Raw genomic sequence first — 12,540 nt, 5'->3', positions numbered from 1 at the left:
TCTGCCTCCCCAGTGCTGGGATTAAAGGCGTGCACCACCACGCCCAGCTAATAAATGTATTTAAAAAAAAAAAAAACAGACACTTCTACTGTAACATGTATTTTGAAATAGTAGATTTCTGTAAGGTTTCTAAAAGTCCTCCCACTTAAGCTTCCTTTTCTCTGAAGGGGAGATTATATTTATCAAAGCAGGCAGCATAGTGTATTCAATGTTTCACCTCCACTAACTCACTTCATCCTCACCACAATGCTGTGAGGTAGGGACTAGTATTTCCTGTTTCCACATGGAGAATCTGACACTTAGAAAAAGCAGCTTGCACAAGGCCACACTAGCAGCAAATGACAGCAGGAGGTACTCAAAGGCAGACTGGTATGGTTAACCACCATCCTGTGCTTCCTCATGCTATAACTCAGAAAAAAATTCTAGCTCCTCCAGATTAAATGAATACACGCCAAGTGCTCAGAATTATGCCTGTGTCAGCTTCAGTTCTCTTCTCCCATCTCCGGATACTTTTCTTGAGAGAGCAAAGATGACAAAGACCTTGATTTGATAGGCAGGCCCACCTCAGTTCTTTCCTCATTGGCTTGGGGCAGTTTACAGAATGAAAAACAGCATCTGTGCACTCACAAACCTTGATACACAAGGTGGCCCAAGAAATATGAGTATGAAGCATATTAATTCTGTCTATCTTGAGAATAAAACCTGTTGTATACCTTTGAATAGGCTGTCCATGAACTCCTATCTCCTCTTTGAAAACCCATTTTCTCTGAACTGCTCACTGGTTCTCACTTCTAAACCAACATGTGACTGCTCTAGCCTGTTTAAAAATCAGAATTATCATCCCTGGTGAATTATAGGTTGATCCATCCTCTCTTCATTTTGTCGGGTACAGTACCTGGCACACAGATTGTTCACGTTCACTAAACGGAATTCCAAAGCCACCAAAGGCCGGGAGAAATAACCCAGAGACAAAACACAAGGCCAATACCCATGTAGTACATAGAATAAAAACCCAACCCAAAGCTCTAGGATTTCAGGCAAAAATTGCTTACCTTGAGAAAGAGCCTAGTTGTAACTGATTTAGAATTGAGATCAGACTCAATAAGCTCAGTTCCTCGTCGCCTGTTGAGCACAAACCATTTTTTTTCCCTCTTTTCAGACTTTTGTGGACATTCCTTGCTAGTCTCTGCAATTATGGATTTGATTTTGACTACTTAGAAGACTGGAAACTGAGGAGCCCTACGCCACAATGTCTAGCTTCTCGGTCATCCGAGAGAGGACGTTTAACTCTTGAATTTAAAACATCCACATTAATCATGCCCATATGGCCCCCGCATCCTCATCCCAGAGTGACAGTGCACGAGGTCATGCTGATGTCACCTGACAGGTAACGGGATTCCTCGGGGAACTCCTCTGGGATGTCCACTAGCTTCTGGCTCGCACGGGTCGTTCCTTTACAATGGAAGCGGGACACAAGTCCACTAAGGGGAAGCACCAAGGAGCGCGATTAGAGATCACAGCGGTGCCACGCTGGCTCACGGGCGGCGTGCGAGTCTCGCCCATCTTCTCGCCTGCCTGCAGGTTCCCGCGTCTGCCACCTCGGCGGTGCAGGCGGAAAGCTCAAGGCGGAACTTACAGACCGAGCTCTCTACCCCTATAAAGAACCTCGCTCGCAGAGAGCTCCCTCCACCCCCAACATGGGCGGGGACCCGCAAGGGATTCAGATCCTTCGGCCTCCGGAAGTCGAAAGGGCCCTTTAGACACCGGCCTAAGAGCCAGGAACTAGCAGGCCACTATGATCAAGGCAGGCTGCGGCCACAACTCGCCCGAGGAGCGGGTGATGCACGACGGGCCCCGCACCCCGGGGACGCGCGTCTACAAGGGACCGTGGCAATCTTTCCAGTTCCAAAAAGCTGATTTAGAGGACGAAACTCTGCAACCTCCGCTCTGGCCCCAACAATGCCTCTCCTTCCTATCTCCTCCGCAATCCGTCCCTAGCCAATGACAGATTTTTTTCGGACGCCAAGTTGCCAAGAGTCCCCCGGGTCGTGACGTCCCCAGAGTCGCAGCCCCACACCCATACCTTTCCCGATCACCTCCATCAGCTCCTTTTCCTCCTGGGTCAGCTCGCCTTTCTTTATGTGACCCATAGCTCCCGCCAGCTTGAAGGTTATTCTGTTTCTTGGGGAGGGTTTTTAACAAACCAGAGATGCGTGCGCACTGAGAGTCTGCCGCAAGACAGGCAAGTCGAGGCCGGGACAGAGTAGCCCACGGCAGCGGGTCCTCGCTCCCGAGGGCTGGCTGGCCGGCCGGCTGCAACGAGCCCGGGCGCGCGCACTCTGCCGGCCCAGCTGCAGGCCACGCCCCCCGCACCTCATTGGCCCGGCCGGGAGGAGGAGCCGCAAGAGGCAGCATCCAGAGACTGCAATTGGAGCGGCCCTCGAGGGCCAAACCAAAAGAAAACAGCTGGGTGAGGGGAGACAAGGCCTCCTCTGCGTTTCCACCCCCATGCCCACCCATTCCGAAACACAGGGTCACAGAATGACCGATGTGTTCAGTGTGACCATTCTCTGACCCTCTCGGTTCTTTGGCGATGTGCAGAGGCCCCTGCATGTCGCTCTACGCCCTCCACGCCCCCGGGAGTGACGCGGTCCTGGCGAGGGCGGGGCGGGGGCGGGGCCGAGGCTGGAGGCGGAGCTACGCCGGGTTCCGTGTGTCTATGTCAATGTGTCTGTCCTTCACTCCTCCATTGTCTGCCTCCGCCGCTGCAGCCTCCGCCGCCACTGCCGCTGCAGGACCCGCCGCAGCCGCCAGCCCCGCGCGTCGTCGCTCCCTCCCTGGACAGGTAAGAGGAGGCCCAGGTAGGGTGGCGGAAGCCGGAGGGTTGCGGGAGCCGGGAGCGCCACGGGCTCCCAACCAGGCTGGAACTGGCGGGGAGGAAGCATGTGCCTCCTGGGGCGGTCGCCTGCCTCGGTGGAGGAGCCCACACGCCACCCCAGCATCACCGCGCACGTACCGCCTATCGGTGCCCTGCGATGAAGACCTGGGTCTGGTCACGTCTGGCCGCCCCAGGAGCCCCGGGGATCGCGGACGGCCGGAGGCTGGCCACGCGGTGCAAGCGGCGGGTGCACATGGTCTCGTGCGTGGCACCTGAAATGCGGTCCCCGGGGAGGCCCGCGCCCGGGCTCGAGCCCGGGTTGGCGGCGAGGGGAGCACCCTGTGGCTGGTGAGCTGACCGCGTGACGAGAGGCTCACAGAAGGTAAGTTTCCTTTGGGCAAGGCTCGCCCTCCCCACTCTTGTCATGTCTTGACCTCTGCGGAAGCCGGAGAAGAACCTCGGACCTATGGTCCAATGGTGTCTGTTAAGGATGCTTGGAAGCAATTTACACTTGCACAAATAGCAAGTAAAGGTGTGTGCGGGGGTATCTCGCCCCTCCGAGAGAGTTCCCTGCCTCTTTGTAACTCGGATTTTGAGATTTATGGAAATAGGAGGGGAGGGTGGAGAGGGCGGGGATTAAATTGGTGTTGCTGTCTATATATAGGCTTAGATTAGACTCTTAATCCAGCCTTCAACTGTGATGTGGAGCCTGGAGCTTCCACCATAGGTAGATAAGGGATAAATAAAGTGTGTACCATTCTGTGGTTCAGATACAAGACGTGCGTGTCAAAATATGCAGTCAGTCATACTTCCCAAGGTGCATATCCCTAGCGTATTTACAGCGTCAATCACAGCTTCTTTAGAAATGACTGCTCACGGCTGCACTGTTTCTCTACAGACTAGTACTGATGTCTCTTTCAAAACCCGTCTGTGCCAGAAAAAAATATTTGAATAATTATGTAGGTGGTTTTTATTAAGCTTCCCCGATATCATTCCTTATTCCCACAGGACTATGTATAAAGTAAAATGTCTTTTCCTCTGGCTTTCTATCTTCATTTTGCTCAAAGCATTTACTAACAGGCCCCAAATCCGGGGAATATGTTCGTTATTTCTTGCCTTTAATAAAAATCTTTACTAAACTGCAGCTGCCCGTTTTCCCTCCCCCTCCAGCCCCCCACCCCCAGCTTGGGTAGGGAGGAGCAGATTCTCACATGAAAATGGTTGGTAATTATTCATCTCAATGTGTAACAAAGAAACTTTTGTTTAATGATGCTTTAATAATGATGTAACTGTTCAAACAAGTAGTAGGGGTTCTGAGAGTGACCAGGATTTTGTAACACAATGCTACTTCTGCTACAGTTACAACTCATTTATTCTACCTCCTGCAAAAGAACCCACACAAACCTAAGAAAATGCCTGAGGAGTAACCCCTGCATGTGACTTCACATGGGATCAGCAGATGCATAGGCAGAGCTGGGTGCTTCACTGCCAGGATTTCCATCTCTTGTGCCAAATCTGGGCCATGGTTACTTGAAGGTCACACCTGTTTGTCTCACTGGGGTTTGTCAGTTCCTAGAGGATAGCAACTTAAATCTATTTTCTTGGTGTTTATGGACACTTGGTTGGTATTTAATTCTCTGTGAATACATGACTTTAATTTAGAATCAGTGATATATAAGGACAAAGAACAACATCCACCTAGAAGTGAAGATAAATCCTATATCTGGTTTAAATTTCGGAAACATATCTAATGGAGAGCGTTCAGATTGCTTACATTAATAGCTTTGTACAATATAAATATTTAATGTCAAAGCTAGATTGCCTAATGAGCTTACTGAAATGTACTCACATCAAAGAAGTTAATTGATAACAAAATGGCTATTCATATTGAATATTAGTCTGTTTCAGATATTCACCAGATACTTTGCATAGGATATTAATCATTGTTACAACAACCCAGGAATTAGTCTTATCCCCATTTATGCAAATAAGAACGAAAAGTAAGGAAGTTAATTTGCCGATATCCCCACAGTTAGGAGGTGTCAGTGCTGGAATTAGAGCCTAGATTGGTTGATCTGTCTTTAAAGCCTTTTCTTTTTGTTTTTTGTCTTTTTGAGACAGCTTCTCCCTGTAGCCCCAGCTGGCCTGGAACTCTTTGTAGACCAGGCTGGCCTTGAACTCAGAAAGATCCGTCTGCCTCTTCCTCCTAAGTGCTGTGGTTAAAGGTATGTGCCACCATGCCCGGCTCTAAAGCCTTTTCTTTTCTGGGGAGTGGCAGTGTGTGCCTTTATTCCCAGCACTTGAGAGGCAGAGCTAGGTAGATCTTTGTGCCTTCTAGGCTAGACTGGTTCACATAGTGAGACCCTGTCTCAAAAATGTAATAATATTAATAGTGATTTAATAAAATGTTAAACCATAGCAAGCTGTGCATGGTGCCACATACCTTTAATCCTAGCACACTGGAGGCTGAGGCAGGTAGCTCTCTGAGATCAAGGCCACTGTGGTCTACATAGCAAGTTCCCAGGGAGAATCTGTCTCAAAGATAAAAAAAAAAAAACCTAAGTAAATAAATAAATAAATAAAACCTTTTCTTTCATTCTTCGTGTGCCTGGTAGTAAGTAGGAAATTATACATTCTTCAGACTAGCTAATATATAATACAGCCATGTGATCCAACATTCCAAGGGGACAAAGATCTCCTTCCTGCCTCTACCTTTGCCTTTACCCATAACCTTTCTGAGCTATTTTATGCATTTGTAGCATATCTGACTGTTTCCATTGTTTTTACAAAAATGGGGGCATACTGTTGCATAATAGACCATATATGACACTCTTTTCTGCATCTGTCTTCACCTTTTAAAAATAGTAATTTTTAAGCCCAGCGTGGTGGCACATGCCTTTGATCCCAGCACTGGGGAGGCTGAGGCAGGCAGGATCTCTGAGATCAGGGCCAGCCTGGTCTATAGAGCGAGTTCCAGACCAGCTGGGGCTGCAGGGAACCGGTCTCAAAAAGAGAGAAGAAAAAAACCCCAAACCTGTAACGTGCAAGCCTGGGGGAAGGGATATAGTTTAAGTGGCCAGAGGGCTGTCAAAGGCCAGCCTGGTCTACACAGCAAGTTCTAGGCCAGCTGGGGCTACAGGGAAACCCTGTCTCAAAAAGACCAAAAATAATAATAATAATTAATAATAATATTTGGAAATGTTTGAAATGTGCTTGTACATGTCCTAGCACCTTTCTGCTACCTCTGCCCTCAACCCTACCGGCCCATGGCTGTGGTTTCTTAAGCTTCTTTCTCACCTCTTCCCACCTGGCTATTTCAAGGTACTCTTAGTTCAAGAAATACTAAGTACCATCATATTCACTGGCTTTCCACTACTGGTCATTAAGTAAGGCTCCAACCAGTGGTCCCAGCAGGCATTTCCAGTCAGCTCCTCCCACACACTGCTGCAAGGTCATAAACCTGCCAGTAATTTCCACCCCTTTGTTCCTCCTTTTCTCTTCCTGGAATTACCTCCTTTTCCTGTTCACCCATTCTCTCCTCCCCAGCTCTGGTGAACCACTCATCTTTTAACAAATAATTGAAATATAACTGCTTTTCTCCAGCTTGCAAGCTTATCTCTTCCCACTGCCTAGCGAGGGGAACACAGACATCTAAAACACATCTATTCAGTTCCCTCAGCAAAGAGGGAGGGTAATAAAATCTGTACAGGGGGTAGAACTGACAAAGGACATGGTTGCTGGTACCATTATTGGCAGTCTCTGCCAGCCAACCAACCCCCTTCATACCTTCCTTCAAATGAACATTGTTTCTGGGATTACAACCATATGAAAATGCATAATTTAGCAAGTACCTTTCTCATCACATCCTATTACCATTTTTATTAGTGGTTTGGTCATCTTCTAGAGTTTAAAGTAGAGAGGCCAGCTTTCTCTGTGTTTCTAAAGATATAACCCAGTGTCTTGCTTTTAGTGGATTCTCACTACTTGCTTAGCTGAATTCATTTGATCTCAAAGTTATTTTAGGTGGATTTGCTACCCCACCTGACTAATCCTTCCTGGCAGTGTGAAGTGATGTGGCACCACACATACAGCCATCATCAAGAGCAAGCAGTCTTGAGATGCTTGGATCTCAAAGTTCTCAACACGCTAACGATGTCAACTAAGAAAAACCTTGTTATAGATTTATATACCATTCCTGGAATCCCATTCAAGCCCCTAGTCTTCTATTATCTGCCTCCAGACTATACTATTTCCTTTTATTGCAGGATTGAAGTTTTGAGTATTAAGTCTCACAGGAAAGTTTTCCTCGGAATTAGACTTGGTGAATTTTTTGTTTGGCTGGATATTTAATCATATTAACTAGGTTTTCTTTCTTTTTTTTTTTCCCCTTTGAAACAGTATTTTATTTTTTTCTAAAAAGATTCCTTTTTTTAGAGCTACATTCTAAACTATTTAGGAGGAAAATGATGTGAGATTTACTGTAATATAACTCTGTGACCCTTAGAGGACGTGACTGAGTAGGACATAAAAGGAGGCATAGCTGACTGTGTTGTTAGTGGTTGAAAGTGGATGATAACCATCACTGTACAGTTCTCCTACTTTGGGATGTATTAGAAATGTGACTTTTAAAGGAAATTTTAAAGTATTACAGTCCCAAAAGCTTGATACTGTTTTTTCTTTTTCTTTTCCCTCTCACAAGAAATCACAAGAAAGTGATTTGAATACAGTTATTCTTTATTCTTGGTTTTAGATTATGCAGTTATTCATCTAAGTGCTGAAACAGTTACACCTAAATCTGCAGAGAGCTATCTTGTGAACAGTGCATTTCCATAAACACATCACATCATGTTTTAACTTCTTTACAGAACTGTAAGGAAGATGGTGATATGCCTTGCTTGTTTCATGGGTTTATAAATATCTTAGTGAGGCTAGGCATGGTGGTGTACGCCTTTAGGCAGAGGCAGGCAGATCTCTGTGAATTCAAGGCCAGACTCGTCTATATAGTGAGTTCTAGGCCAGCTGGTCCCACAGAGATATCCTGCCTCAAAAAGACCAAAAAAAAAAAAAAAAATTAGTGTCCATTCTTTTAGAAACTGACAAAGTAATTGTAAACAAATCAGAGGAAGGGACACAAATACCTGATTTTTCTTCTTCTTATAACCTACCTCAGAAGTCATTCCCAAAATCATTGTGAGCATTGCTAGGATGAATTTATTAACAGGGGAAAACCAGGCCCAAAGTCAGGACAGGGTGTGAAGGTGAGCCTACCCAGGTCTTGTTTAATTGAATGCTTATTTGGACACCTCCTTTCTGATTCTTGGAACTTCATAGCTTATGTTTCCTTTTTTTTTTTTAAGATTTATTTTATGTGTCTATGTGTATATTCTACATTTCTGTGGAAGCCAAAAGAGGATGTCAGATCCCCAGAGCTTGGGTGATAGGCAGTTGTGACATGCCTGATGTGGGTGCTGGAAACCAAACTCGGGTCCTCTGGAAGACCTGTGTTTCTTGATGTTGAAATTTTTTTTTCTGGAGGTTGGGGGGACACATGTCCAGCAAACATTAGGCCCTAAGTTTGATCCCCACCATTGACCCCCCCCAGTTTCTCTTTTATATTTTGAGTATATTAAATATTATTTTCACATAACTTCTCCAACTTTGCCAGAATGTTTTTTTTTTAAAGAGCATTTAATGAGTACGAAATCTAACAATATTAGCAAGCAATGCACAAGAAATCTTTCATTCTTGGCCCTCTCTGATTGATGTCTGTTTATTGAGGACAATCTCTTCAGCAAGTATCTTTTTGGCAATTAGGTGCCAAGTAGAATGATTTGACCTGTTCTAAATTTAGCATGTGTGAGTAAAGAGTGCCAGAAACTCTCAGATCCTTCTGTTTATTTGTAAGCTGACTGTGTTGAAATAATCTTAAGGTAGATCCTTGAATGATCACTTTGTGTGAAATGTTGAACAAACAATGCTACCATTTTTTTCTTTGTTTTTCAATGACCTCTCTCTCTGCCTATCTCTATCTCTCTGTCTCTGTCTCTCTCTCTCTCTCTCTTGTGTGTGTGTGTGTGTGTGTGTGTGTGTGTGTGTCAGTGACAAAGAAAAAACACAATGATATAGAATAGTGCCCCAAGTTAATATCAAGGAAAGTATAATTATTTAGCCATCTTTAATTCTTTTAATTCTAGAAATATTAATATTTTAGGAAAGGGATAATTAAGTTTATATAAGTAGAAAATTACTGGTTTTCCTTCTTTTTAACTTATTTTGAAGACTTTTAAAAAGATAAGTGTACAATTTAGGAAATCTCAAGAAAAGCGTGGGGTAGAAGGGTTACTAGCATGCACCAGCATAAAGACTATATTGGGTTGCTCTAGGGCATGTGCATGAAACCCCACTGCCATTTTATATGTACACTTGTACAAAAGGACTTTAATGCTTTTCAACTTAATCTGGACAGCTTCCTAGATCTGTGGTAATTTCTAAGGAAAAAAAAGATCATGACATGTTTTTCTCAGTGTACAAGGTAATAAAATGGGGCTTCTATAAACAGGAAAAAGAACCCCAAGTTGATGGTACAGAGGAAACTACTGGCTTGGGTGAAAGGACTTGCATTGGTGTTTAGGAGGCTGTGTTTTTGTTTGAGTTGGGTCACTGCAGGAAACAATTTTAAAAAGTGGTTCCTATAGTGCTACAGAAATCATGGTGCCATAAATTTCCTAATATCTCTATGTCTTCAAGAGGCAATATTTCAGCTAACTCCTTTCTCTAAAGGTAAGTGGAGATTTTCCTTAATAGAACTATGGAAAACTATTTGCCATTTTTGTGATAGTGTGTGCTAATTCAATTTGTCCAAGCATTGAATCAGACTTTAAATTAAATTTATGTTCTACTCTATTGACTTCTAAACTATAAAGTCTATGAGGCAAATAATGACAAAACTGCATCCAGGAATCATAAATAACTTTCCAGGACATTGCAACAACTTTGACTCTGGCAAGAACACTGAATGGAGACAGTGGATCCGGTCCATCTATGTCAGTCTAGAGGGACAGGAATCTTTCTACTTTGGTCTCCACTGTATTCCTAATGCTAAGGTGAAATCTGTAGCCTCACTCAAGTGGTTTGACATTTTTGAGCCTTATTGAGGAATGGTTAAGAGCCAGAATATAGAGCCATGGTTTTCAGTGTTCCATTTCTCCTAGATGTCAATCAGAACTTTGAAAAAATCCCACACAATCATTACAACATTAATCAACCCAGCTACTACTCAATGGATGGTAGGGTGCATTGTGTTTGTAGCACTGTACTAGTTTGGGGTTTTTGTTGCTGGTGATATGGAGAATGCAGTACCTTATCACTGGTGTGCTGTGGGCATTAAGTGCTAGGCTGGGCTTTGGCAATTCTATTTAGCACATGCTTTCATTGTATAATAGGCATGTCCATGTGGGAGTGTGTATGTAGCCTTCAAAAAAATCTTCGTCTGCTAGACAGGCCTGGGCAGATCCCCTTCTGAGAGGATAGGGCAGGAGTTTCTAGATTGAAAGAAGTAATAACTGAGCAGATGCTTGAACTTCTGCCCACCACGCTCTTTTAACTTCCCAAAAGTCCATTACCATGTTGTTAAATTTTTCTCCTACTGATTACCAGGAGTTTTTCCAAAACATTCCATTTTCCTTCTTTGATTAAATTCTTCTAAGAAGGGATTTCACCTCGGTACCTTACTGTGCTAGCTTATCTTCTCACTTTGTACTTGAACCGGTAGCCACAACATCCTATCAGTGTTGTGTTTCTCAGCCTTTATAAATTGACCTTCTCTCTGGTGCTTAGCATTCTCCTCTTTGGTGGTCCTCATCTCCTGGTTTTCCTCAACTCAGGAGAACTCAGTTACACACTCCTAAGGTTCATGCATCTAGGTGGAAAGTAGTCCATCTCATATAAAAATCATCTTTGGGGGATCTGGGGAGATGGTTCCATGGGTAAAAGCACTTGCTCTGCAAGCAAGAGGACCTGAGTTTGATTCTCCAGCACTGTGTTTAAAAAAAAAAAAACAACAAAAAACACCATGTGTGGCTGCTGGTTACAATCAGAGATAGGCAGAGAGCTCATCGGCCAGCCGGCTTAGCTGAAATGACAGACTTCAATTCAGTGAGAGATGCTAACACAGAGCAATAATGTGTAAACATTTTTCTGAAAGATTACGTGGGATAGTGGTAAAGGGTTAACATATCACTTTCATAGAACCTAGGGTTAGGATGAAAGGTGGAGTCATGAAATTTACTTTGATTTTATGCCTTTCTCTATGTTAGTGTTTGTTGCTGTTTTGCCCTCACTATAATTACTTCACAGTTTCAGGAGGCTACTTTAAAGACTTTAGAAGCCACCTTGCCTTTTCTAAGCTTAAAACTATAAAATGAGTAACACATTTGAAGCTGACTACCCTGTACCACACTGGCTTATCTGAACGTGAAAAACTAGAACATGGTGCTTTTTTTCTAACATTTCATTTATTTTTATTTTATGTGTATATTTCCTGCTTACGTGTAAGTGTACCTGCGTCCTGCAATGCCTGTGGAGGTCAGAAGAGGGCGTCATTGGATCCTCTGGAACTGGAGTTATGGATGGTTGTTATCTGCCATGTAGGTGCTGGGGATCAAACCCAGGTCATCTGCAAGAGCAGCTAGTGTTCTTAACTGCTGAGCCATCTCTCCAGCTCCAGAACATGATATTTTTAAAAGAAAAATGATGCCATTGGAGAAAAAAAAAAAAAAAAGCATGCCATTGAATCAAGTCACATAATCCAAAATCCTAATGGAAGTCAGGACCTATGACTCAGTGGTTTAAGAGTGCTTACTATGGGGCTGGAGAGATGGCTCAGTGGTTAAGAACACTGAATGTTCTTGAATGTTCTTGCAGAAGACCTGTGTTTGAATCACAGCACCCACATAGCAGCTAACAACTGTCCATAACTCCAGTTCCAGGGGATCCGACACCCTCTTCTGATCTCCACAGGCATTGCAGCACACGGGAGCACTTATACACATGCAGGCAATACACACATACACATAAAATAAAAATAATAAATAATTTTGTTAAGTACTTACTGTTCTTCCAGAGGACCAAGTTTAGTTCCCAGCACCCATATTGATTGGATGGCTTAACTCCATTTCCCAGGGATTCGATGCACTTTTCTGGCCTCCCCAAGCACACACACACACCCATACCCCTAAGATACATTCACACAGACACATAAATTAATAAATATCTTTAAAGTATTTTTAAAGTTATACTTTAGTATTCATTTCTTTCTCATCACTGTAACCAAGTATCTGACAAGAGCAACTTAGGGAAACAGGATTTATCCTGGTTCACAGCTTCATGGCAGGAAAGGCATGGTGGCCAGAGGAGGGGTGGATTGCTCATACTTCTGTGTCCAAACAGGAAGCAGACACCTTTTGGCCAGAGCAGGATCCACTATCACCCTTTGCCCCTGTATCCCTGCCTCTGCTCTTCAGGCCTTCTCTCTAAAACTTTTCCAAACAGTGCCACCAGCAGGGGACCAAGTGTTCAAACACAAGGGCCTATGGGGGACATTGTACATTCAAACAATAACAAGGTAACATAATTAGACTTTTTTCCATATATATATATATATA

At 44.0% G+C, this 12,540-nt stretch overlaps 2 protein-coding genes across 3 annotated transcripts in view; one reads left to right on the top strand and one right to left on the bottom strand.

The window, feature by feature from the left end:
- Ankmy2 (ankyrin repeat and MYND domain containing 2) overlaps window positions 1-2,313 on the bottom strand; it is a 58,035-nt gene extending 55,722 nt beyond the window's left edge. The window contains exon 1 of one of the 2 annotated variants that reach the window (XM_008837604.3): window positions 2,084-2,313. In XM_008837604.3, the coding sequence (XP_008835826.1) occupies window positions 2,084-2,150 (67 nt within the window). In that variant the 5' untranslated portion in view covers window positions 2,151-2,313. Of the gene's footprint in view, window positions 1-1,052; window positions 1,652-2,083 lie in introns of those variants that run through there. The other variant, XM_029565641.1, reaches the window with a different exon arrangement.
- A 375-nt stretch (window positions 2,314-2,688) lies between these two features.
- Bzw2 (basic leucine zipper and W2 domains 2) overlaps window positions 2,689-12,540 on the top strand; it is a 59,368-nt gene continuing 49,516 nt past the window's right edge. The window contains exon 1 of the mRNA XM_008837606.3: window positions 2,689-2,845. The gene's annotated coding sequence lies outside the window, so the exon portion shown is untranslated. The remainder of the gene's footprint in view (window positions 2,846-12,540) is intronic.

This window comes from Nannospalax galili, unplaced genomic scaffold (assembly GCF_000622305.1).
Source record: "Nannospalax galili isolate Female #2095 unplaced genomic scaffold, S.galili_v1.0 scaffold719, whole genome shotgun sequence".
Lineage (NCBI taxonomy): Eukaryota > Metazoa > Chordata > Mammalia > Rodentia > Spalacidae > Nannospalax > Nannospalax galili.
This window is presented reverse-complemented; position numbering and strand designations above follow the sequence as displayed.